At 38.9% G+C, this 23056-nt stretch overlaps 1 protein-coding gene and 1 pseudogene across 1 annotated transcript; one reads left to right on the top strand and one right to left on the bottom strand.

The window, feature by feature from the left end:
* Positions 1-6682: 6682 nt before the first annotated feature.
* LOC143863924 (translocase of chloroplast 34, chloroplastic-like) lies at positions 6683-15839 on the top strand (annotated as a pseudogene).
* An 855-nt stretch (positions 15840-16694) lies between these two features.
* LOC143863506 (protein STRICTOSIDINE SYNTHASE-LIKE 4-like) lies at positions 16695-22388 on the bottom strand. The gene is made up of 6 exons (XM_077374185.1): positions 22040-22388; positions 20879-21091; positions 20476-20543; positions 18515-18751; positions 17592-17724; positions 16695-17144 (listed from the first exon to the last, which is right to left on the bottom strand). The coding sequence occupies exons 1-6, from the start codon at positions 22196-22198 to the stop codon at positions 16866-16868; spliced, it is 1089 nt and encodes a 362-aa protein (XP_077230300.1). The 5' UTR covers positions 22199-22388; the 3' UTR covers positions 16695-16865.
* Between the last annotated feature and the right edge of the window lie 668 nt (positions 22389-23056).

The raw sequence follows: 23056 nt of genomic DNA, 5'->3' as shown, positions 1-23056 counted from the left end.
ATCAAATCAAGGATTCGTTAAATCAAATCAAATCTGTTTTCCCGATTTATTTAACTTTCCTCAACTAACCTACTTTCCTAATCTATCACCAGGATGATCCAACAGTGGGATCTCTCTTATCTCTCATACTCTATCATGTATGACATAATGAAATAAAATATGAAGGGCCCTCCATGTGAATGGAGGATGTTGGGATGGATTTTATGCCTACGGGTGGGCCATAAACCGAAATAATTTTGAACCTTAGGATCCAATGGATCCTATCGGATCCAGTATTTGTTCCAAAATCCTATCCATTTTGACCCTCCACGGTGGGCGGCAGTTGTATCTGTTAAATTAAGCACCATCGCTGGAATACTGGACGGTCAGGATCATCTGATTTGTGGATCGCGACGAACCCACGAATTGTCTCTCGAGTTTTTCTGTAACTACTGTTTTTTGTACTGAATTAGAGCTTTGTTTTCTACTTTTGTTCCATTTTTAGGGTTTTTGACTTGTCTAGTACCCTTTATATTCTTTTTGTGGGATTTTATAGGGACCAATTTCGCGGATGGGCTGTTGCATGTGAGAGCAGCCACCTCAGGTGATTTAAATTAATAAGACAAAATCTGATCGAGCCTGTGTGTTTGCGCTCACATGCAACAGCCCATCCGCAATGGTCCCTAGCAAATCCATCTTTTTGTGATGAAAATGTAATATTTTTGTGTGTGTGTGTGAATATGGTTGATTGATAACGAAATAGAGAACCATAAATAAAGGAAATAAATTAGATATAAATCTTAGATGGACTAAATTTTTGGCTACCATTCAAAAAAAATAAAATAAAAAATCTTGGATGGATTTTAAATAAATGTTATACGTGAATAATGGAATGAAATAAATAACTTCAAGCAAAGCAAAGATAATAATGAAATAAATAAATAAGTAAGAGAGATCTAGTACTTCCCCAATCCGTGCGATTCGTTGATCCGAGCATTGATCGCGGATCCGGCGAAAGCGGATGAGAAGTAGTTAAGGGTAAGCCGCGTAAGCCTTGTGTGAAGATTGTAAGGACGTGGCGATCCGATTCGTGTATTGCCCCAATTTGACATACTAGGAGAAATTAAAAAAAATGGTAAAAGTGAAGGGCTTGGGCCTCCTTTTTGTCTCTAGTTTATATGAGAGGATGCAAGCTTTTGTCTCTTGGTTGTAAGAGAGAGTGACATTGATATGGAGAGGGGAGATATGATGGGATTGAAGAAATAATGAGAAAGGGTCCTTGGGAAGAAGATGAGACGTCCTCCCATGCTATGGTTCCCTGCGGTCCGAACCTGGTGCCGCATTAGGTTAGGGAGCTAGGCAAAGGTCTAGGACTGTTGATACTAAATTTTCAGAATCCCGGGGTTCTATAAAAAGCTTTTTTATTCGTTCTTAAAAATTCGGGTGTGGTCCAAACTGGTACCAATATGAATAACGAAACCCTCGCTTATTACTGATTACTGCTAGGTTTTTGTCTCTTTTGTAGAAATGGAGAGCCTCGTGCACTGGGCCGCCCTTGTAGAAATGGAGAGAGAGAGAGAGAGAGAGAGAGAGAGAGAGAGAGAGAGAGAGAGAGAGAGAGAGAGAGAGAGAGAGAGAGAGAGAGAGATTGCAATTTTAGGGAAGGATCTTTTTTAGAAGTTTTTTTTTTAATAAAATTTCCCTTTAATCTGGTATGATATAGATAGGGGAAAGATATTGGGCAACAACACATAGACATCCGGTAAATCGTGATCTTCATTTGATGTGACAAGCGTTAAAGGCGACAATAGCTATGAGAATTGTCTCGATCTTTTATTCTTGCCTTATAAATGCCATGATGTTAATGGAAAAATGAATAGCAAAAGTATAGATATGGAGTGAAATATTTTTTATTATGCAAATGTATAATTATTTAATATTAAAGCACATGATGGAAAGTTTAATAGGTGTATAAGTGAAAAAAGGACTCTAAATGAGGAAAGAATGCAAGTACACAGTGAGAAAGTGTATAAAAAATTGTATAAGATAACATAAATATGACAAAATATTGCAAAGGATTGCCCAAATGAGATGAGATTTGAAAATAGGAATAAGTACATAGGTGTATAATTTGTAGTGCCTGAGTGAAAAATATCAAAACTATGTGACAAAAGATACAAAACAAGATGAATTGTAGTTATTGTAAGGTTCTCTAGAAAATAAAATTTAAATAAAATGGTATTGTACTTCGAGGTGACGTGGTAGTTAAGGTCATACCACACCGTACCATATGCAACGTGGTACTTAAGGTCATACTAGACCGTATCGAGGGGCGAAAAAAGAGTTAATGCATTATGGTCGCACGAGAGATCGCTACATGATAGTTTAGAGTCATTCAGGACCATAATTGTGGTTTTAATGATCCTCCGAACCGTTTTGTCAAGGCAGCATCGTAGTTTATGGTCCTACCAGACCGTAATTGAGGGCAACATAATAGTGTGTAATTCTAGTAGAGTGCCAGCAATGTAAGTGTAGCAAATATATCACGCCACTGTAACATGGATGGTGCCCCTAGCATAGATAATGTGAATAGTAAATGAAGAAATGACATCAAAATATGTTGATATGAATGTAATCAATGAGCTTATGAGCATAAGGATGACTCATGTGACTTCGTGGACCCATATGTAATGGGTGACATGCAAAGTGGGGAAATGTAAGTGGATATGCAATGTGAGGTGATCTAAGTGAAAGACTAGGCCAATGATATATTGGATGTACAGGAAATGGGACGTGATAACTCGTGGTTGCGTTGTGGTAGTTGTGTCTCATTGGTGTTCTTTGAATTTTATGAGTGTTATGAGAGTTACTTTTGATCATACTACATGGATTTGTTATTGATGTTTGTGTTTAAGAGGTCCTCGAGTATAATTTCAGTGTCTATGTTGTATGCGAAATGATCAATAAAAAGACTTGATATTTGGATAAAGGAAGTGATAGAATTATTATGGTGGAGTGCTCGGCAGTGCCCGCTCCCATTGAGGCTGGAGTGCTCAGCAGTTTGATGACTTCGGGAATTAGGGGGAACGGTGGAGATCACAGATCTTGATATTTTAGACCTACCTTGGGGCTGGAGCAAATATAAGATAATGAGAATTATTATGCAAATAGCCTTCGTTGGGTGTATTCTTCGGAGGATTAACTTTGTAATGCCATTAGGGTACTCCAATGCAAGATGTTTAGGATGTTGGGAAGTAGAGAGAAGAAGAAAAAAAGTGAGAGAGAGGGAGAGAGGAAGCTTTCGGGTGGTTAAATTGAAAGCATTTAACTATTCGCCAAGTTATGCCTAATGCAGGGTATTTAGACACCGTATCTTTGGAATTGATACCATGACGGCGGCGCGCAATCCTTGGAACCGATGTCTGTCATGAATACCGAGGTTGATTTCATTCTAAGGGAGCTAAGGAACTGTTCCTAGGCCTGATTATTTGTCAATTTTGAGGGGCTAAGGGGTGCCTTTTTTCGGTTTTACTGAGAGGTGTATAAAAAGCTGGTTGATAGAATTAGTTATTTTTTGGGAGACCTTTCGGGGATGTGAGGTAGGGGTCTTTTGGGAAATCTTATTGGCCTTCCATCCTGGTTTTTCTGATGTTATGTTTTGAGGGACTACTGGTCCCCAATCTCTGTAATTATTCTATTATTAATAGAACTGTCCTCTTTCCAAAAAAAAAAAAAAGAACTACTAGGAAGGTTTATGAACCAAGTGAAAGCGAGATCAATTTGGCTTTGCGTAAAAAGCTGCAGTGAGAGTGCATCATTATGTCAAATAGTCATGCATTTAAACGGAAACGACTTTAAGTGGTGATGTGGGTTGCTGGTTCCATCGTATGAACTAAATTCGGGAATTGTGAAGTTTGGTGGAAGTGTCACGAACGTTATAGATTGATGGTAGGGAAGTGAGCAAATGCCATGAAGTGATGTAAATTGGGTGACATTGGTTTTATTTGCAATTTGTTCTGCGATGGGAGTTTTAATAAGTTTTTGAAGTTGATCATTGGACATATTGTTTATGGATTGGGTGACATTGGTGGTGGAAAAATCATAAGATAGGGTAGGCATGGTGAAGTTCCTTGTCATAGTGATGTTGCTAATGATTTCATGTTTGGATTAAAATCACTGTATTTTTGCACCAATGGATGTGAGTGAAAACAATTACTAGTAAGGTAATTCTGTAAATATATTATAATTTATAAAGAGAGAATGTGTATTAAAATAATATGTACTTGTATGTATGTCTAGAGAAATAGTAGATTTGTATGTAACAATTTATGTACATGAAATAAATAAGAGAGGCATGATCCAGAGTGTGGTCCCACCAGGCATGCCAAATTGTAAACACAAAAAACTGAAAATGAAATATTTTTATGTGTAGGTACAGGTGTGAATATGGTTGATTAATAACGAAATATAAAACCATAAATAAAGGGAGTAAATGAGATATAAATATTAGATGGACTTTAAATAAATGTCACGCGTGAATAATGGAATGAACTAACTAACTACAAGCAAAGCAAAGATAAATAATGAAATAAATAAATAAGAGAGATCTAGTAGTTCCCCGATCCGTGCTATTCATTGATCCGAGCTTTGATTTCGGATCGGACGAAAGCGGACGAGAAGTAGGTGAAAGTGGGCCGCGTAAGCCCTGTGTGAAGATCGTAAGGACGTCGCAATCCGATGCGTCTGTAGCCCCAATTTGAGATAACAGAAAAAATTTTTAAAAATGGTAAAAGTATAGGGCTTGGGCCTCCTTTTCCTCTCTTGGTTATAAGAGAGGATGCAAGCTTTTGTCTCTTGGTTGTAAGAGAGTGAGGTTGAGAAAGAGTAGTTGGAGAAGAGGACATTTTTTTCTCTTTGTAGAGATGGATGAGAGAGAGAGAGATGTTAGAGAGTGCAATTTTAGGGAGGATCTTTTTTTTAGAAGTTTTTTTTTAAAATTTCCCTTTAATCTTGTACGTGAGAGAGAGAGAGAGAGAGAGAGAGAGAGAGAGAGAGAGAGAGAGAGAGAGATGCTAGCTACTAAAAAAAGTGGAAGTATGGAATTTTTTTTTATTTAAATTTAAGATGGTGTTTGATTAAAAGAGGAAATTGGTATCTTTAGTAAAATTATGATAATTTCATAGATATGTAATTTTTTTTAAATATTTTTCAATTAAAGTTTTTTTTTTTTTAAAAAAAAATAATTTTAGGTGTTTACAATACTCTCTTTGAAGATGACGCTCTCTTATAACGTATTGAGACGGCTGAAGGTTTTTTTGTCTTTATTTTTTGGTTATATTGTTGATATCCTCCTGTTTATTTCGTTATTGGAATTTATATTTCCATATTTTGTTTATTAATTTCAGCCTATTGTCTTTGTTTTTGTTGTTCTTCTCCCAATCCGTATTCTATTTTATTAATTCTTTTGCATTTTCAGTGGGTTAATTTTCGGTATTTTGATTTTTATTAGTTGGATGATTAGGTTTACATTCATGCCTTTATCTTCTATTGATTCAAGTAGCCAGTAATATATTTGTGTACCATCGAGTTTCTCCTTTACTCTAGATTATATATATATGAGGAAAGTGTTGGCCAAACTTATGGTGAGCTTAAGCGCCCCAATCACATGGGTCCCACATTTTCTGTGGTGATCCAAACCATTCATTTGCAAGGCCCTATCATAGATAGGGTGTGTACCAAAAATCAGCTCCATAGGATCATCCTAACCCCTCCATTTGTGGAGGATAAAAATGGGCAGATTTGTGGACAAATAATGTCTGTCCATTTTGACCTCCACAAATGGATGGGTTAGGATGATCCTATGGAGCTGATTTTTGGTACACACCCTACTATGATAGGGCCTTGCAAATGAATGGTTTGGATCACCACAGAAAATGTGGGACCCATGTGATTGGGCGCTTAAGCTCACCAACACTTTCCTCTCTCTCTATATATATATCAAATGATCGGTTTAGATCACCCCAAAAATGTGGGCCCACCATGTTTTTAGCGGTCACCTCATATAAGCTTATATGAGGGGCCACTCACAATCACTTTCCCCATATATATATATATGAGAAAACAGTTTCTACACACAAGTGTAGATAAGTTCTCTACACACTAGCTTAAAATATAATGGAGGCCCACATTGTTTGGGTGATCCAAACCATTCATTTGATGGGCCCTCACATAGATAGGGTGTCCACAAAAAATCAGTTCCATAGGATCATCCTAACCCTTCGAACATTGGAGGCAAAAAATGGACAGATTTGTGAAGGTTTATACACGTCCATTTTACCTCCACAAATCGTAGGGTAGGGATGATCCTATGGAGCTGAATTTTTGTGGACACCCTATCTATGTGAGGGCCAATCAAATGAATGGTTTGGATCACCCAAACAATATGCCCTCCACTGTATTTTAAGCTGGTGTGTAGATAACTTATCTACACTTATGTGTAGAAACCGTTTTCTCTCTCTCTTTCTCTCTCTCTCTCTATATATATATATATTTTGATTTTGGAGCTTTTATTGAATTAATTTGAGCACTTTTAGTTGGATCACTTTCTGTACTATGGTTTATCAATCAGTTTTGTTGGTTAGGTTACATTTACTGGCGTTCATTTATTTCTTTCTTTTAATGTAGGTTCTCGGGATAGGGCTCGATGGCATCACAGCTAGTACATGAATGGGCTGGAATTCATCAGTTCCCAGGTGCTACCCAAAGAAAATTGCTTGAACTATTGGGGAAGCTAAAGAAAGAGGTTTGAATCTCTGTTTTTTTCAAGTTCTCTACATATCTTTGTTGCCCTTATTTTCACAACTTGAGCTGTTTGTAGAATGTGAGCACATTGACAATCCTAGTAATGGGTAGAGGTGGTGTTGGGAAATCTTCGACTGTAAACTCTATCATAGGAGAGAGGGTGGGTGCCGTTAATGCTTTCCAGGTTTGTAGTTTTTGCAAGCCAGAACGGTTTGTGGTCGTTGCCTTCTTATTGATTTCTTTCCATTTTTCTTTCCTTCTCTTTGTGTGCAGGTGGAAGGACCGAGATTCTTAATGTGTTCACGCTCACGAATGGGGTTTACTCTGAATATCATCGACACTTCTGGGCTTGTGGAAGATGGTTTTGTCAACGAACATGCCCTTACGATCATAAAGAGGTTGGTACTGGAGTCACACAATGCCATTTAATACCTGAGGGCCTGACTTAACAGAATAATATTGTTTTTGGGAATGGCAACAGCTATTTTTCTTCTAGTGTAATTTTCAGCTTAGGATTTCATGGTCTAGAAAGACCTTTGTGTTCACCTTAACAATCTTCATGGTCCGTTTTCATCGTTTTGTTCTATTTGGTCTTATGCTAGTTTGAGTTGTGCTGGTCTGACAGGCTTCTTTTAAACAAGACTATTGATATTCTACTATACGTGGATCGGTTAGATGCATATAGGGTGGATAATTTGGATAGGCAGTTCGTTAAAGCTATTACGGATACTTTTGGTAAAACAATATGGGAAAGAGGTTTGGTTGTCCTCACACGTGGTCAGCTCTCACCACCAGATGGATTGTATTATGATGATTTTGTTTCCAAAGATCAGAGGCACTTCTAAAGGTCATTCGTTTGGGAGCTCGGATTAAGAAACAAGAATTCCAGGTATGGTATTTCTTCTTAAAGATTTTGTTTTTTTATCTCTTTTTTACTTGAAGCATTATTTCATGGTTTCCAAAAGTTGCTGAGACTAGTGATATTGAACAAGTTTCTATAAAATCTGGATAGTTTCTAGAAAATTGAATGTGAAATTCATTTTGATACTAGTTTTGAATAAATTTCCTAGGCGTCAGATGGGGACCAGTTCTATTATTCCTTTGTATTCTCAACCATACTTACATGTTAATGTACCTGAAGAATAAATCCGAAAATTCAAATTTAATTTGTAGTTTGGACTTTGGACAGAAAATTTAAATGTAATTTGGAGTTTTCGATAAACAAATATTTTGAAAATTTCCGTTCAAGTTCATGTCTGTGTTGGAAACAAGCGTATGTGATGAGGTTGAGTTAATGTTGATACATGAACATGATCCACTATTAAGTGGTAATGCTTTTAATTCGACAAACGAGGACACAACCCTAAGTTTTCCGAGTATGTGAAGAAATTTACAAAGCACTTGATTTATTCTTCTAACTTGAAGCAACGCTAAGGTTGCTCCATTGTGACCTGGTGGTCACGGGTTCGAGTCACGAAAATAGCCTCTCTGCAAAACAGGGATAAGGCTGCGTACATCTAGCCCTCCCCAGACCCCGCAATGGCGGGAGCCTCGTTCACCGGGCCGACCATGCTTCTAACTTGACAAGCGAGGACACAACTCAGAGTTTCAAATCCCGCCTCCCGAATCATTGAACTACTATAATGGCCTGGCGATGAAAACTTCGATTCACTCCACAAAGCGCCCCGCACCTTCATCAATTTAAATGGATAAATCAATTGAGGGGAGGGAGTGATGCCTCTTGACCTAATAAAGGGAAAGGTTTGATACTCCGTGCCTTCCAACTCTTGATGCTTGAGATGCGAGCTGTTGCCTACTATCTCATTCTGGAACACCTACCAGAGAGGGAGGGAGAGCTCTGTATCGAATTCCCTCTCCCTTTATAAGTAAGGTCGAGTGCTCATTGCTTCACCCAGGATTCAAATTCCAATCATTCATATTTATATTCAGTAGTTGTAAGGTTGCTCCATTGTGACCTGGTGGTCATGGGTTCGAATCACGAAAACAGCCTCTCTGCAAAACAAAGGCAAGGCTGCGTACATCTAGCCCTCCCTAGAGCCCGCAATGTCGGGAGCCTCGTGCACCGGGCCGCCCTTATGCTTCTAAGTTGACAAGCAAGGACACAACCCAGAGCTTTCCAAGTATGTAAATAAATTTACAAAACACTTGATTTATTCTTCATGAGTACCTCCTATATTGCCCACCTTATCTCTGCCCTTTTATGAATTACTTAAACCAGCAAAGCGCCTTCGTACTTCTTCACTCTATCCTTCTCTTTTCTCTTGAGGAGATAAGTAATGCTCCAACTTAGCCGTATGTGGGATACATAACTTTCCAACTTTTACATTTATCTGTTGTTTCCTCATTCCATTGTTGTGCGTAATGCGTTATAGATACTAAGTGAGTCATTTTTAACCCTTCAGAGTCTAGGTTTGTAAAAATTACTCTGAGAAGCTTGCAAACCTTGAGTTTGAGAGTCCTCCATTAAGTGGTCCATGCACCAACTTTTTACTTTATTTGTTTTGATTAGTTAACCACCAATATGATGTGACAGTTGGCTTAAAAGTCTCCAGAAGTTTGTTGCTTTTGTGTATCCAACTGTCTAGGTTCAGGATGCCCGAGATGATATTCATAACCAATAGGCTTGGAACATGGATAAAATAGGCATCAACTAGCTGCGTAGGCAGTAGGCACCCAGCCTAGATCCATTGAGGTGTCATTCTTTTTGGTTAGTAACGAGTTGCGTATCTGCTGAATATAAGACCCACTATATGTAGCTACAACAGTGAGAGGTCAAAGAGCATTAGAGGCCTAGAGGGGCCAACACTAGAGACACATAAGTGCTCTTTATGTGTAAAACTGATAGGGTCCTTCTTTGAATATCCCTAAGGGATTTTTCTAATCTTGTTTAAGTAAGCATTACAAAAGCATTTAGATCATGGGCGTGGGAGCTAATTCACCCTACAAAGTCATTATTTTCTACTCTCTTGTCGTCTTTTTTCTACTTCCTTTTCTTACTTTCTTCTCTACATTTGTGATGGTGGACTTACAACCTTGGCATGATATCTGGGTAGTGACATGCTTTCATCTTTTCCTTTGGATTAATCCATCGGATCTGATCTTTTTCTCTTTCTAGAGCTCGCTTATTGCGTTTTCTCCTTGGATGTAGCTCATTCTTTTCTTATGTCTTCTTCCTTCGCTTTCAAGATAAAAAGTCAGATATAAAATTACTTTCTTCAATAATGGAGGGTTGCATGACAAATCTCTGATCTACTATTCACAACCCTAGATCTATCCCTCCCAACCGTAGATCTAGCTTTCCAAACTCTAAATCTATCCATTTACACCCTAGATCTAACCTTACCAACCCCTAGATCTAGCCTTCCACTCCCCAGATCTAACTTTCCAAATCCTAGATCGTCACCACTTCGTCACCCACCCCATTCAAAACCCACACACCACCTTTACCCTCTTCGCTGATTCCATAGTTTTAAAACTCCCCCACGTCATTGTGGAGACCCTGAGTCGACTCCCTTTTATCTTGGCCGTGTTCCATGTTTTGCTGCCGCATTGCTCGTTTTGCCTACATAGTCAATAAAAACTCATTTGACTCTTCGGAGTTATGACTGCGTCAACCAAGTACTCAACCGCGTTCTTGGCCACGTCCACGCCGAGTCGACAAGGATTTTTCTTGGCCGCATTTTTAAAATGCGGATACCAAGTACTCAACCGCTTTCTTGGTCGTATCCACGCCGAGCCGACAAGGATTTTTCTTGGCCACATTTGACCTGCACCGTGTTTTTAAACATTTTTGTCCCTCTTCATAGACCTACCTCCTCCCAAAACCCAACGCCCATCTTCTACCCCTTTGTGGACACAACCTCCTAACATGGTTTTAAATTTCGCTTGAAACAATTCGGCCAAAGTATTTTGATTTCGGTTGCTACTGAAATGAAATCCAATTGGATTCGGAAAAGTAGCAGATTTCACTTAAAATATCGGGATCTCGTTATTCGGTCGAAGTATACAAAACTATCTAACTCTTCAGATAAAAAAGTAAAATTTCTGCCAAAATGTAGACATTTCGACAGAAACCCTGACAAAAATCAACTCCACTGGCAGAAAAGAGAAGAACAATGAGAATTCTTTATAAATGACAAAAACAAAAAATAAAAAGAAAAACCAGAGGTGAAGAATCGTACTTGGATTTCGGCCGTGATTTCATACCGAAATGTTTGTGATTTTTCAAGATTTTGATCAAAATTTCCTACCGAAACCGAAATGTTTCCGTTTCGTAGATGACCTAAACTGAAACCGAAATTTAAAACCTTGTCTCATACCCCCAGCTCCAAAAGCCTAAGTTTCCGTTTCGCAGATGACCTAAACTGAAACCGAAATTTAAAACCTTGTCTCATACCCCAAACACCAAAAACCATCCTCAGGCCCTTCGTGGACCCTACCTTCTCCCCAAGACTAATACCCTCTCTTTCATTTGTGGAATCCAATACTTTTCATTCTTTTTGATTCCCCTAATCCCACTTCTTCATTCTTCTTGGGTCGCATTACACTTGGTTAAGTTTGCACTTAAATAGGCATTTAAATGAATTAATTGACATGGGGTATTGACTGCTATGCGTTGGAATGTTAGTGGACTATGTGGATTGTTTGAGCTAATGTGCCAATGAATGGAATGTTTTGGACGGAGCGGCCCCAATGCTCCTATCCAATTGGAGACTGTCGAAGAACTCCCCGAACATAGCCATCATATCCCCTCTAATTGTCTCCTGGAAACAAAAACCACCAAGGCATGGTTCCCTATCCCCTTTCATCAAAAAAGGGCATTCTTCACTCCCTTCTCCTTTAACAAACCTTGTAACCCATCCCTAGAGTTCAAATTTAGGTGCCCAAAACTCAATACCATTCGAAGTGGAAAGATAATGACTCTCCGAGGTGTAAAGACCCCTCACAAAAAAGCCATCCTCGGAAGAAATCAAAGCCGGATCATTACACCTTGCGCCATTAATCATTAGAGATTGAGTTCAATTTGATCTCCTACCGCTAGCTATCTTGTGGAAATATACAATATTCTTATCTCCCTCTTTCGGCCATATAAATCTGCATCTCTGCCGCTGTTTCAACTCTTCCTGTTATATGATCCTGTTATACTATTCCCTTAGAAGGGCCCTTTCAGATGTCTTCCCTTCCTCAAGAGTGTCATCCTCTTCCATGACATCCAATGCATAGATTCTTACATGCACGGAATTTTCCTTTCTCGACTAGCCCATCTCTTCCCTTTTCTTCTCTAGGCAACTGTCTCAACTTAAATTTGACATATCTAAGTTTTTGTCCCATATGGACATTTGTCGAGTCATGCATCCCTGACTCAGTCCTCAATCTCAATCTTTCTTGCTTTTTTGGCCCCTCTAACCAAGCCATCTCAGAACATAAAGGAGATGGCCCCAAAATCCAAGCTTCAGATCTAAATAGGATGGGCCAACACCTCGAACTCATCTTGGGAAGCACAATCTAAATAACTCAAAAGAAAAGCACGTACCATTGAGGGCAAATCAGAAACTGGTCCAACTTGCCAACTTGCTCTTGTGCGGACTTCTTTCCCACGTGAACTTAGCCTGAGAGAGCGGAAGCTCAACTACGCATTTCGCATTTCTGCTAACAAAATGTCAAAAAACTTGACAAAATCGTCATTTAGTATGGGAGACCCAGGTTCGACTGGGGTGGGAGGTTTGCTTAGATATGACGAGTGCATAACTAAATAGGCATTTTCAGGACCCATTGGGATAAAGGATGTCAATGAGGCAGAGGATAGAGCAGTTCTTCAGGGCACGAGGATAGCAGATGACAGCCTGTTGGATAGGTTAATACTTGAGGGAGATTCCCTTAACACCATTAGATGAATAGATGGTAGCAGACACTACTGTGGAGATTTGCAGATTTGATCGATGAGATCCGTGACCCTGTGGATGGTCATCAAGTTCTCTTCCAGCATGTCCGTCGGTCTGCCAATGGTGAGGCAGATTGTTTAGCTAGGGATGGAATGAATCAGGCGGCTTTGGAGATCTTTGATTTTTTTTCCCCCTCGTGATTAGGCTTTTGTTTTTCATTTGTTTTATCGCTCTTGTCTTGTACCTCTACCTAGACCCGCTCGGTCTTGTGATGTTTTCTCTTATTAATATATATGTATCACCATTTAAAAAATAAATAAATAAGTTGACACATGGGTGCTTCCTATGTGTGACATTGAACATATCAAATCCAACTTTGCCCAATGACTTGTGAAGCTAGGCATCTTTGGTGCCGTAGACCGCCAAAAAATCCCATGTGAGTTATCAGACACCCACCTCAAATGAATTGAGACTGCAAAGGTTCCAATAACTACTTCTACTTCATCTCATGCCACCAAGATCCCTACCAAAGCTCCAATCCAATCAAGAGTAGACAATCTAAATCTAGGACTGTAACTAATCTCTCTCAAATCTGCCTTTGGGCAGGGAGACAAGAAGTTTTGTTTTTCATCCATTTCAATGTTTTTGTTTCAAAAAAGACGCTAGTACCTGAGATTTTTTTTAAATAGTTAAAAATTATTACAAAAACTTAAGAAAAACCATTGTCAACTCAATTTAACAAACATATATATAACTTTTTGTTACTTAAAAGTCATTCAAAAAAAAGTATTTTATTACCTAAAACATCACATTTATTGCAATACACCAATGAAACTAAGAAAACTTATTCATCCAAAATGAAGTGCTAAGTGCTAATTATGAACATTACAAAGAAAAATCAATATTGAATTGTTCAAAGTTCTCACATATCACATCTCCTCTCTAAAACATAAGTCACATATGGATTATTAGTTGTAACACTTCTCTTGATGCTGACTCTTGGTGGCTATATTTATTTGGAAGCCTGGTTTCGCATGTGATAAATAAATTCTCTTAAACTTGATGTTTTAGGGCTCCGCAATTCCAGTTGTTTTGGTTGAGAACAGTGGGAGATGCAATACTAACAAGAGTGGGGAAAAGGTAGTTTATCTTTCATTTTCTATCCTTCCATTTTCAGTTTTTTATGAAGAACGCCATGTGATTACTGAGAATCTTAATGTTGTTGGAATTACAGATTCTTCCTAATGGGACCGCATGGATTCCGAACCTGTTGAAATCGATTACTGATGTCGTCTCAAATGGCAGCAAACCAATTGTGGTTGACCAGAAATTGATTGAAGGGCCCAACCCAAATGAGAGGGGAAAGTTCTTGATACCCTTGATTGTTGCCTTTCAGGTAAGCTACTCAGACCATAGATGCAAAGTTTATGCCATTTAGTGATATAATTATATGTGTCATAATTATATTGCATTGAAAATGTTATTTTCGCACAATAATTCTTGAAAACCCTGCTTTATTCCTCCATGGAGATTCTGAAATGGGCCTCCATTGTTCTATTGTGATTTAGCACCGATTTTAAGTGATAGGGGGTAGGGGTGTAAACGAGCCGAGCCGAGCCGAGCTTGGCCAGGCTCGGCTCGGCTCGTTAAGCTCACAAGTGAGGCTCGGCTCGGGCTCGGGCTCGGGCTCGGCTCGGTCAGGCTCGCGAGCCTTACCGAGCTCGGGTTATATTATGTTCACACCCCTCATCTTCCCTGGACAGCCCTACTAGTGTAATTTGACTACTTTTTTTACACTATGGGGGGTGGTCCTCGTAACAAATGGGGTTCCAAAAATGAAGTGACATATTTTGCCCCCCCTTTCACTCCATGGACAACCCTTTTAATGTATATATTAATATATAATATATATATTTAAATATATTAAATTCTTAACGAGCCGAGCCGAGCCTGGCCTAACTCGGGCTCGGCTCGTTAAGGATTCGAGCCGAGCTTCCGAGCCCGAGCCAAAATTGACACCCTTAATAGGGGGGAAAAAATCAAGTTGAAAAGGGTGATGTTAACTAGTGTGCATTATTTTGAAAAGGGTGATGTTATCGGCACTCCCTTCTAATAGTGGCACTTCTTTTTCTTTTTTTAACTTCTCTATCAGCCGTTGATAGTTTTTTTTGGAAATGTAACAGTCAACGAGGAAGTGGAAGTTAAAATCATGAGTTTCATCATCAAAATAAGGAGTGCAGATATCAGATCCACTTTGGAATTAATCGAGAAAAAAAACCCGGTTTTATTAAGAAACAATATCTTGACAGAGTGCATGTTCGGCAAACATGAAAAAATAATTCATTGAATACTAGTTTATCCAATTTGAGGGGTGGTTAGTGAGGAGAGCTGGGATGGGGCTTGAAAAAAGGGAGAAAAAAAAAAACCTATTTTAAACAAAGATTTTTTTGTATGTTTTGCAGTCCCACCACATGCTCTCCTCACTCACTGCCTTCTCAAATCTCTCTCTCACCAGCCCTCTCTACTCCTCATCACTTTGGGTAAACAAATATTCCATGATTTTTTTTTCATGATTGCCAAACTTGTTCTTACTTTTCTGAAAATGTCTCGGAAAACCCAATTATTTTGTCACTGCCAATGTTTTTTTTTCTTTCTCATTGAAAACAACCAGTGACCTGTTTCTTTTATCTGTTTTTTTAATATTTTTTCCATCAGACCAGGTTACTATTGAATCCTGAATTTAATGTTGGATATTTATTTTCACTCATTTTCATTTTCTAAATATACTCATAATGTCTGCTAAGTTGTTGACAAATGTTATATTCCGCTTTCTTAGTTTTCCTCATTTATGGAAAAATTTCAGTATTTCTTCGTGGTGAGAAGGATTCAAGGAGCAATAAGGAATGATATTTCTAAGGAGACTAAGCCTCTTTGGGAACTTCGTGACATGGGTATGGCCAAGCGCAAGTTCTGATTCAGATCACACCGACTTTCTTGCCTATTATTTTACTTTTGAAATCATTAGGTATGTTTTAATTTCTAAAACTAGTCTAAGCTCTTGTGAGAGCGGCCAATGGATTTATGGTTTTGAGAATGAATTTTGAATAATCTGCACTTTTTAGCATCCAACTTGTTGCTGACTTAGTTGTTATTGGGGTGGAGACACTGAGAAAGGGGTATATACCTGAACTCACCCGAAAATTCTGTCTCTGTTGTACTCGTAAAAGACGAGTCATCTTTGGTTTTTCTATATATTATCTCCTAAAGGTTATTTGTTGATTAATCAATCCCTAGCATTGTAGCTACAGACCATACCAAAAGCATGTATATGTTTGTCATTCAATCATAAGATGAGGGTCTTCTTGTCTTAAAAAATTGCATTACTGAGAGATGGCAGTATAGAAAGGGTTGTCTAGGACCATGGTTGTAAATTTCTTCCGAACCAACCGAAATGTTTCTGATTTCATCCATCGAAACATTATCGAAATCGAAACATATATCGAAACCAAAACCAAAACTGTAAGTGAATTGATCGATACTAAATCAATATGTATTTCATAATTATATTTATATGAATATAATAAGGGCAGTGATAAAGCGACCCCCCAAAATGATAAATCGACTCCCCATGTGTCTATCTCTCTCCTCTTTCTCTCTCTAACCAGAGGAGAGAGAAAGACACGGGGGGAGTCGATTTATCACTCCCCTATAATAACTATGCATTTCATAATTATATTTATATGAATTGCATGTGAAATGTGGTGGGCATATTATGTGTTAAATATTTATATAAATTACGTGTAAAATGTAGTATGTATTGAACTATTAGACAATGAAGCAGATCGAGCAGCTGATTAATGAATTTGACAATGAAGCTTCAACTGGTGGTTGTTCTTCTGAGGTCTTTTCATGAGAAAATTGTTGGAAGATGCATCTCTGTTACGGTTAGAAAGTTTGGAATCTCAACATATTGGATCTTAATACGGGGAACCCACAAATTGCTGGGAATGGTTCTAAAAATTCAACCCCTAAACATGGGTATTTTCTTCATTGTAGGCATCATTTGAAAACCAGTGTTGAGTTCAGTTTTGGAAATGTTTTGCTACATAATATAAGGGAAAGGTAAAACAGGTAGCAGAATCAGTGAGAGGCGAAAAGCTCGTCCCTCGGCTGATGACACGGTCAATGAGTAGATCGGTTCAACTGTAGCCGTCCGATGAAGTTGGATTCGAGGCTACCCAAGTAGAGATGGCCCTTGAATTCCACAGCAGAGGTGACAAAGGAGATCACTTTCCCATTTGAATCATCAAACTTGTTGAGGATCTTTCCGTCGTCCCCTACGTTCACCACTGTTGCCTTCTTCCTCAAGCTTCTGGTTAGCTCTATGAGCTTTGGAAATGTTGCCATCAAATGCTTGGCCGCCTTTGATCGATGCACAAAATCCATCTCCCAACTTCTCATCTGCAACACAGACGCACCACTTAATCTTTCTAAACATACTAATCTTAGAAACCCCATCTTTCTTACAAGAAAGGTAAGAAGATAAGAAACTGATACTGCCACCCACTTGTTTTTGTCATTTTCACCATCTTCAATTCAAAGAAAATTGCTAAAACGACAGTAGCTGTTAGGCTTTGTACACACAAATGTGTGATCCAGTCCATTGACACGACTAAAAATCACTAGTCTGGCTCAATGCTGTTAACCCCACCTTGATCTTGTAATCCTAGCACCTTGACCCGTCAAACCACTTTTAGGATTCCACCAGGGAGAGCTAAGCCATTGATTTTTGTAGGTTTTTTTTACAGTGCAATAGGCGTGAAAATAGCGAAAACAAACGGGTGGCAGTAACATTTCCATAAAGATAAATTGATATTTGGTGATCTAACAGCAGAGATGTTGTCTAACATGCAGTAAGGCAATCCAGAAAGACCCATCCTCTGCAAGATTGATATTATCTGGACCCCCTGGAAGATTCTCAATGAATATCTCTGTCTTCCCTTGCAACTCTCCCTTCAGCCAATACTTCAGACACCGGAATCTGCACAAGAAAACAAAAGTATAGCATTAAACTGTCAAAATTGAATACTAAACCATATATAAATGATGCAAGATTCGGTCCAATTTGTGCGCACCATATTATGGTGCAATTCGACCTTTGGATGGTTCCATTGTCCATTTAGATCGTCCATACAAATTATGGTGCAAAAATTGCACGAGCCAAATCATCATCTATCAATAATCTTTAATATATACTAAGGCCCTTGGTCAGCATAATCTGAAATTAACAGGGCCTTGGGCCCTCTTTGTTTCAGATTGTGACAGGCGATTGTGATTTCAGATTGTGACAGCCGACTGTGGGCCACTTTTCCGATTACTGGCTCAAAATTAAACCTATTGTGAGTTCAAAACCTAAATAATAGGTTTTGGAGTCACAGACGATTGTCATAATCTAAAAACGAACAGAGCCTAATATGTTTTTTTTTCCTTTGTTGAAAAAAAAAACTGTTATCAGAAATTTTTTTCCTTTACAAAGTCAGAACTACAGCCATGCATGGAAGAGCTTTTCCACTATTTTACACAAGTTTTTGAGAGGGTGGTTCCCCTCCACTCAAACCCGTTCATCGGGTGGGTCTCCTTTACTCAAACTCATGTTTTGATGTAGTGGATCCCACAATCTCCAACCAAGCCCATGTATAGGATGGGGCCCACCATTTTACACCACACGTTTTGATGGGATGGTGGCCTATTATTTTACACCCATGCATAGGATGGGCCAAGAATGTTAGTAGCCATGTGAAATGTTAAGTAAGAATTGCAACATCACTTACTTCCATGTCTCGCACACCACCAGAAAATCTTCATTTTGTGAGAGTGCAACTCCATTGGCGAAGCAAAGAGAAGGTAGGAGAACTGAAGTCTTCTTCGTCGAGGGGTCGTACTTGAGAAGACGACCATGAGGTTTGGCCTCGAGAAAATCCAGAGTCCATTCATGCAGCCCAAATTTCGTGCTCGCGTCGCTGAAATACACACTGCCATCCGAAGCCTCGATCACATCGTCCGCAAACCTGTTAAATACATTGCAATTCTCCCTCTATGAGATACTTAATATTTCCTTCCAGCATGCAAGTGAGGATAGGACTGAGGACCATGTTATGGGGAAAATGAATCAACCAAATGTGCTAGAAAATTCATTTTCCATGTTTCTAAGAAAATTTTTCCTTGCACCCTAATGGCCACTTAAAGTGCTAGTCTGTCCATTAAATTAGGAAATTTTACGTATGGGTGAACAATGTTTGGGTCCTACAATAGTTGGGTGGATGGGCACACGTGTGCCCAAATTATATATGATGACCCACATGTGCTCCTAACTTTACTTTCACTCTACTCCTCATTTCCATCTAACCAAGTCAATTACCATTTACTTCGATTGATCCGAACCGTTCATTTCATAGGCCTCCCTTTGCATCTTCTATGACCCAAAAATTATGATGATCACACAATCATGAGATCCATTAGGGCCCGTTTGGATGCCTCATATTTTATATTTGGATTTGGAATTGAGTTTTGAGTGTAAAATGAATAGATCTGACAGCTCATGTTGAGGGAGACAGAGAGGGAAAGGGGTACTTCCTACTGGGTGGAGAGGTTGAGGAGCAAAGAGGGTGAAGGAAACTGCCAGATCTGTGGATTTCCAATTTCTTATTTCCACAACAAATTTAGAAATCTGATTTTTTTCACTGTCAGCTGCTGAATTAGAATCCAAGAATTTGATCCGATCCAAATTACAATGCAAAAAGGGCTGCAAATGTGAGAAATGCAAATCCAAATATTCTTGGCATCAAACGGGCTCTTATTGTGTATTGTTTTTTCAACGTGAACCGTTTCCTACATTTTTTTTTACTGTCCATATGCAACAAAATATTACATATTAGTGATGTCAGGATTCAATTATTGGTCTTGTTTTCCGGACATTCGAGATCCAAAGTAAGGCCAATCAAGTGGATGGGTCAGATCAACCAAAGGTGGGACCCACTGTGATCTAGTGGGGGCAACACACTGTATTAGCATTCCTCTTCATCATGTTTTGGCTCTCACATCACAATAATATAATAAATGGGTGTGTGATAGTGTAAAACGCTGTCCAAAATAGTGAGAGAACAGAAAACAACAGAAAGAGGTGAGGAAAATAACAAATAAGTTAAAATTCAGAAAGCGACCAGATATGGCTACATGCCCACAAACTCAGTTCTATACTTCTATACGCTAGAAACCAAAAGAGAGTCTTTATCATACGTAGCAAAGCAGTGACGAAATAACGAGACTTCGTAACGGATATTCCCAATAGAAAAGGAGGTTGGAGTTGGAGTGGTTTGACTTCCTTCCTCCCTGAGATTTGTCTTTCTTGTTATTGTTGTTTTATTTTCTTGTAATTTTGGTTGAGGCCCACCTCGGTCCCCTTCCTTTTTTAATGAATTCATCTTGCCATTTCAAAAAAGAGAAAAGTTTCCGATACTTTGGGGCTCCCAGACCTTCAATGCCCCCCCCCCCCCCCCCCCCCCCCAAGTACCGTCAAACGGTGCCACCCTTGATATTTGATCCAACAGCAGCCCACCTTCACGTGACTTGACGGTCGGGCATCATATGATTTCTCTACATTATGTAATCTAGAATCCTGGGCCTACGTGTGAAGGATTCAGATCATGCTGGCATCACGTAGGTGGGCCCATACTAATGCTCTTCTTATAGTTAGAGCATCTCATTGTATCATTGCCCTCAAAAGAAGAATTACCTTATCTTTGAACCTTCAACTTCAGAAGCGAGAACTGTAACGCTGTCTTCACCAACCTTTAGCAATCCCTGCAATGCACACAGCCACACAAAATAATATTTTCAATCCCTTTCTCACCAGATTCACCTCCCTTTGTTTGCTCTTTTAAAGAAATGCAAACAAAGGTAAGTGAAAAAGCAGTCATAAATGCAGTCCCCCCCTCCCCCGCCCTAACAGAAATCGTTAACTTTTATGCTTTTGGAGTTGACGGTTGCTTCTCCTCCCCTTCATAAAAGTTAACGAAAACTGTTAAGAGGGCGCGAGGGGGAGGAGAATATCACTGCCCTTAGTTTTTTTGGAAAAGAGATCAAAACAGAAGGGGGTGGAAATGATGGAAAAGGGGGTGTGGCATCCAATTCCTCACCTTATCCGGGTCGCAAACGAGAATATCTCCATCCACTGACATGGAAATTCCAAGTAAATTTGGACCCCCGATCATCTTCCAGTCCTCCCACGACCCATTTTTATGCATTCTTTTAATCCAACCATCTCTTGTGGCGGTGTAAATTGTACCCTCTTTATCCACATAAACATCTTCTGGCTTTTCTAAGACCCCTTCTCCAATTTTCTCCACTGTCTGAAATAAAGAGTGTACGGAAAAATGTCCCGACAAGAAATCCAACCGAACAACACAATATAAAAGCAACCACAAAGATCACAAGAGAAACAATTCACAAAGAGAACACATGAATTCATGTGGTTCGGCACAGTGGCCCACATTCGTGGGCGAGGTCAATGTTCTTCCACTATTAGAGAAAAGATAAAAAGATTACAACAGGATTAACACAATCCCAATAAACCCGCAATCCCCTTTGCTCTTCAGACACTTCTCTGTTTTTCTTTTCTTTTTTTATGCAAACATGTAACGCTTTCATACTAGTTTCCGAACTACATTTGGAAAACAAGCCACCAACACAAGATGGAGAAAAAAGAGGAGAAGGAAAATAAGAAGTATATGATGTTAGAATATGTGGGATTCAACAATTAGATTGGGTTAAAAGTCCTTGAATAAGCTGTTCCTGGTATTGGCTACCTTTCTTGGATAATTTTATCTTGAATAAACCGTTGTGATTGGCTCTCTTGCAATCCAAAGGATAAAACAGCTTTCCATTCCCATGGTGAACAGCTCCATTATCTCTCAATACACCTTAAGGCCTGTTCGTTTGAGATTGTGACTACCGATTGAGAGTCCCAAACTGATTATTGGACTCAAAATAGCGTTTAATTTGGAGTCCAATAATCTGTTTGCGGGGGGTGCTCACAATCGGTTAGGATAATCCCAAACGAACAAGGCCTTATATGTATATTTCTCTGATTCAATTATATGATGGTAATGAAGAGGAGGAGGAAGAAGAAAGTATGAAATATGTAGAAGTACAATATTGTCCATATTTTGAAACTTTCCTCTAAAGGAAAAATGGGTTTCTTAACTTAATACTCTAAAGATACAAGCCCCTAGACCTGCTGATAATAGAAGCCTAGACAAATCTTTCTTCTTCGATTGAAAATTATAGACAAAAATTACCTGTAGAATGTTGTTCGTTGTGTATTGGAACAAAGACACCGGAGGCAGTTCAAGCAGATCTGGAGAAATTGGAGAGTATATAACGATTTGAAGCACAATAGCGAGTAAACAAACAAGCAAGATGCCTGTGAAAGGTGATAAAAAATTTTGTAGAAACATGGTTCTCTTGAATGGTTTTGTTTCTTATGGATTTTAAATATAAACGGTGATGAATTGAATCTGAGGTTGAAGAAGATGAGAGGACTTAAAAGTCTGGTAGCAGCTCAAAATGCTTTGCAAATTGGAATGCTTGAAGAGAGCTTTTATTTGCAAATTGGAATTAGTTCTTGCTAGGAAATTTTGTACGAGATAACATTCGCACCCCCCTGTTTTAATTCTGGCACTCATATTTCAACTTTCTTTAACTGGCCGTGAATAGTAAAGACAAAGAGAAGCCGGCAATATTAGAGAAGATGAAAAATCTCAATACCCAAAAATAAATTTTTCAATTTGACATCGGTTATATTATATCATATTCATTGAACAAATTGCCAAGTTACGGTCCCACCTATTTGTCAATGGTGCAACCGAGGTCTGGTTGGTTTGACTCCGATAATTGATTTTGGACTCCCAATCGGTTGTCACAATCTAAAACGAGCATGGTTCATTCTTGAGTTGCTGTTGTTTAGTCACTTAGGGCCCGTTTGGATGCCTCCCATTTTGTATTTGGATTTGGAATTGAGTTTTGAATACAAATTGAATAGATTCAGCAGCTCATGTAGAGGGAGATAGAGAAGAAAGGGGGTACTTCCTAGTGGAGGGGAGAGGTTGAGGATCAAAGAGGGTGAAGGAAACTGCCACAATTGTGGATTTCCAATTTCTTATTTCCACAGCAAATTTAGAAATTTGATTTTTTTTCACTGTCGGCTGCTGAATTAGAAATCCAAGAATTTGATCCGATCCAAATTACAACGCAAAAAAGGCTGCAAATGTGAGAACTCCGAATCAAAATCTTCTCGGCATCCAAACGGGCCCTTA

The sequence above is a fragment of the Tasmannia lanceolata genome, unplaced genomic scaffold, assembly GCF_043159265.1.
Source record: "Tasmannia lanceolata isolate RefF3 unplaced genomic scaffold, GAP_Taslan_0.1 ptg000044l, whole genome shotgun sequence".
Classification (NCBI taxonomy): Eukaryota; Viridiplantae; Streptophyta; class Magnoliopsida; order Canellales; family Winteraceae; genus Tasmannia; species Tasmannia lanceolata.
This window is presented reverse-complemented; position numbering and strand designations above follow the sequence as displayed.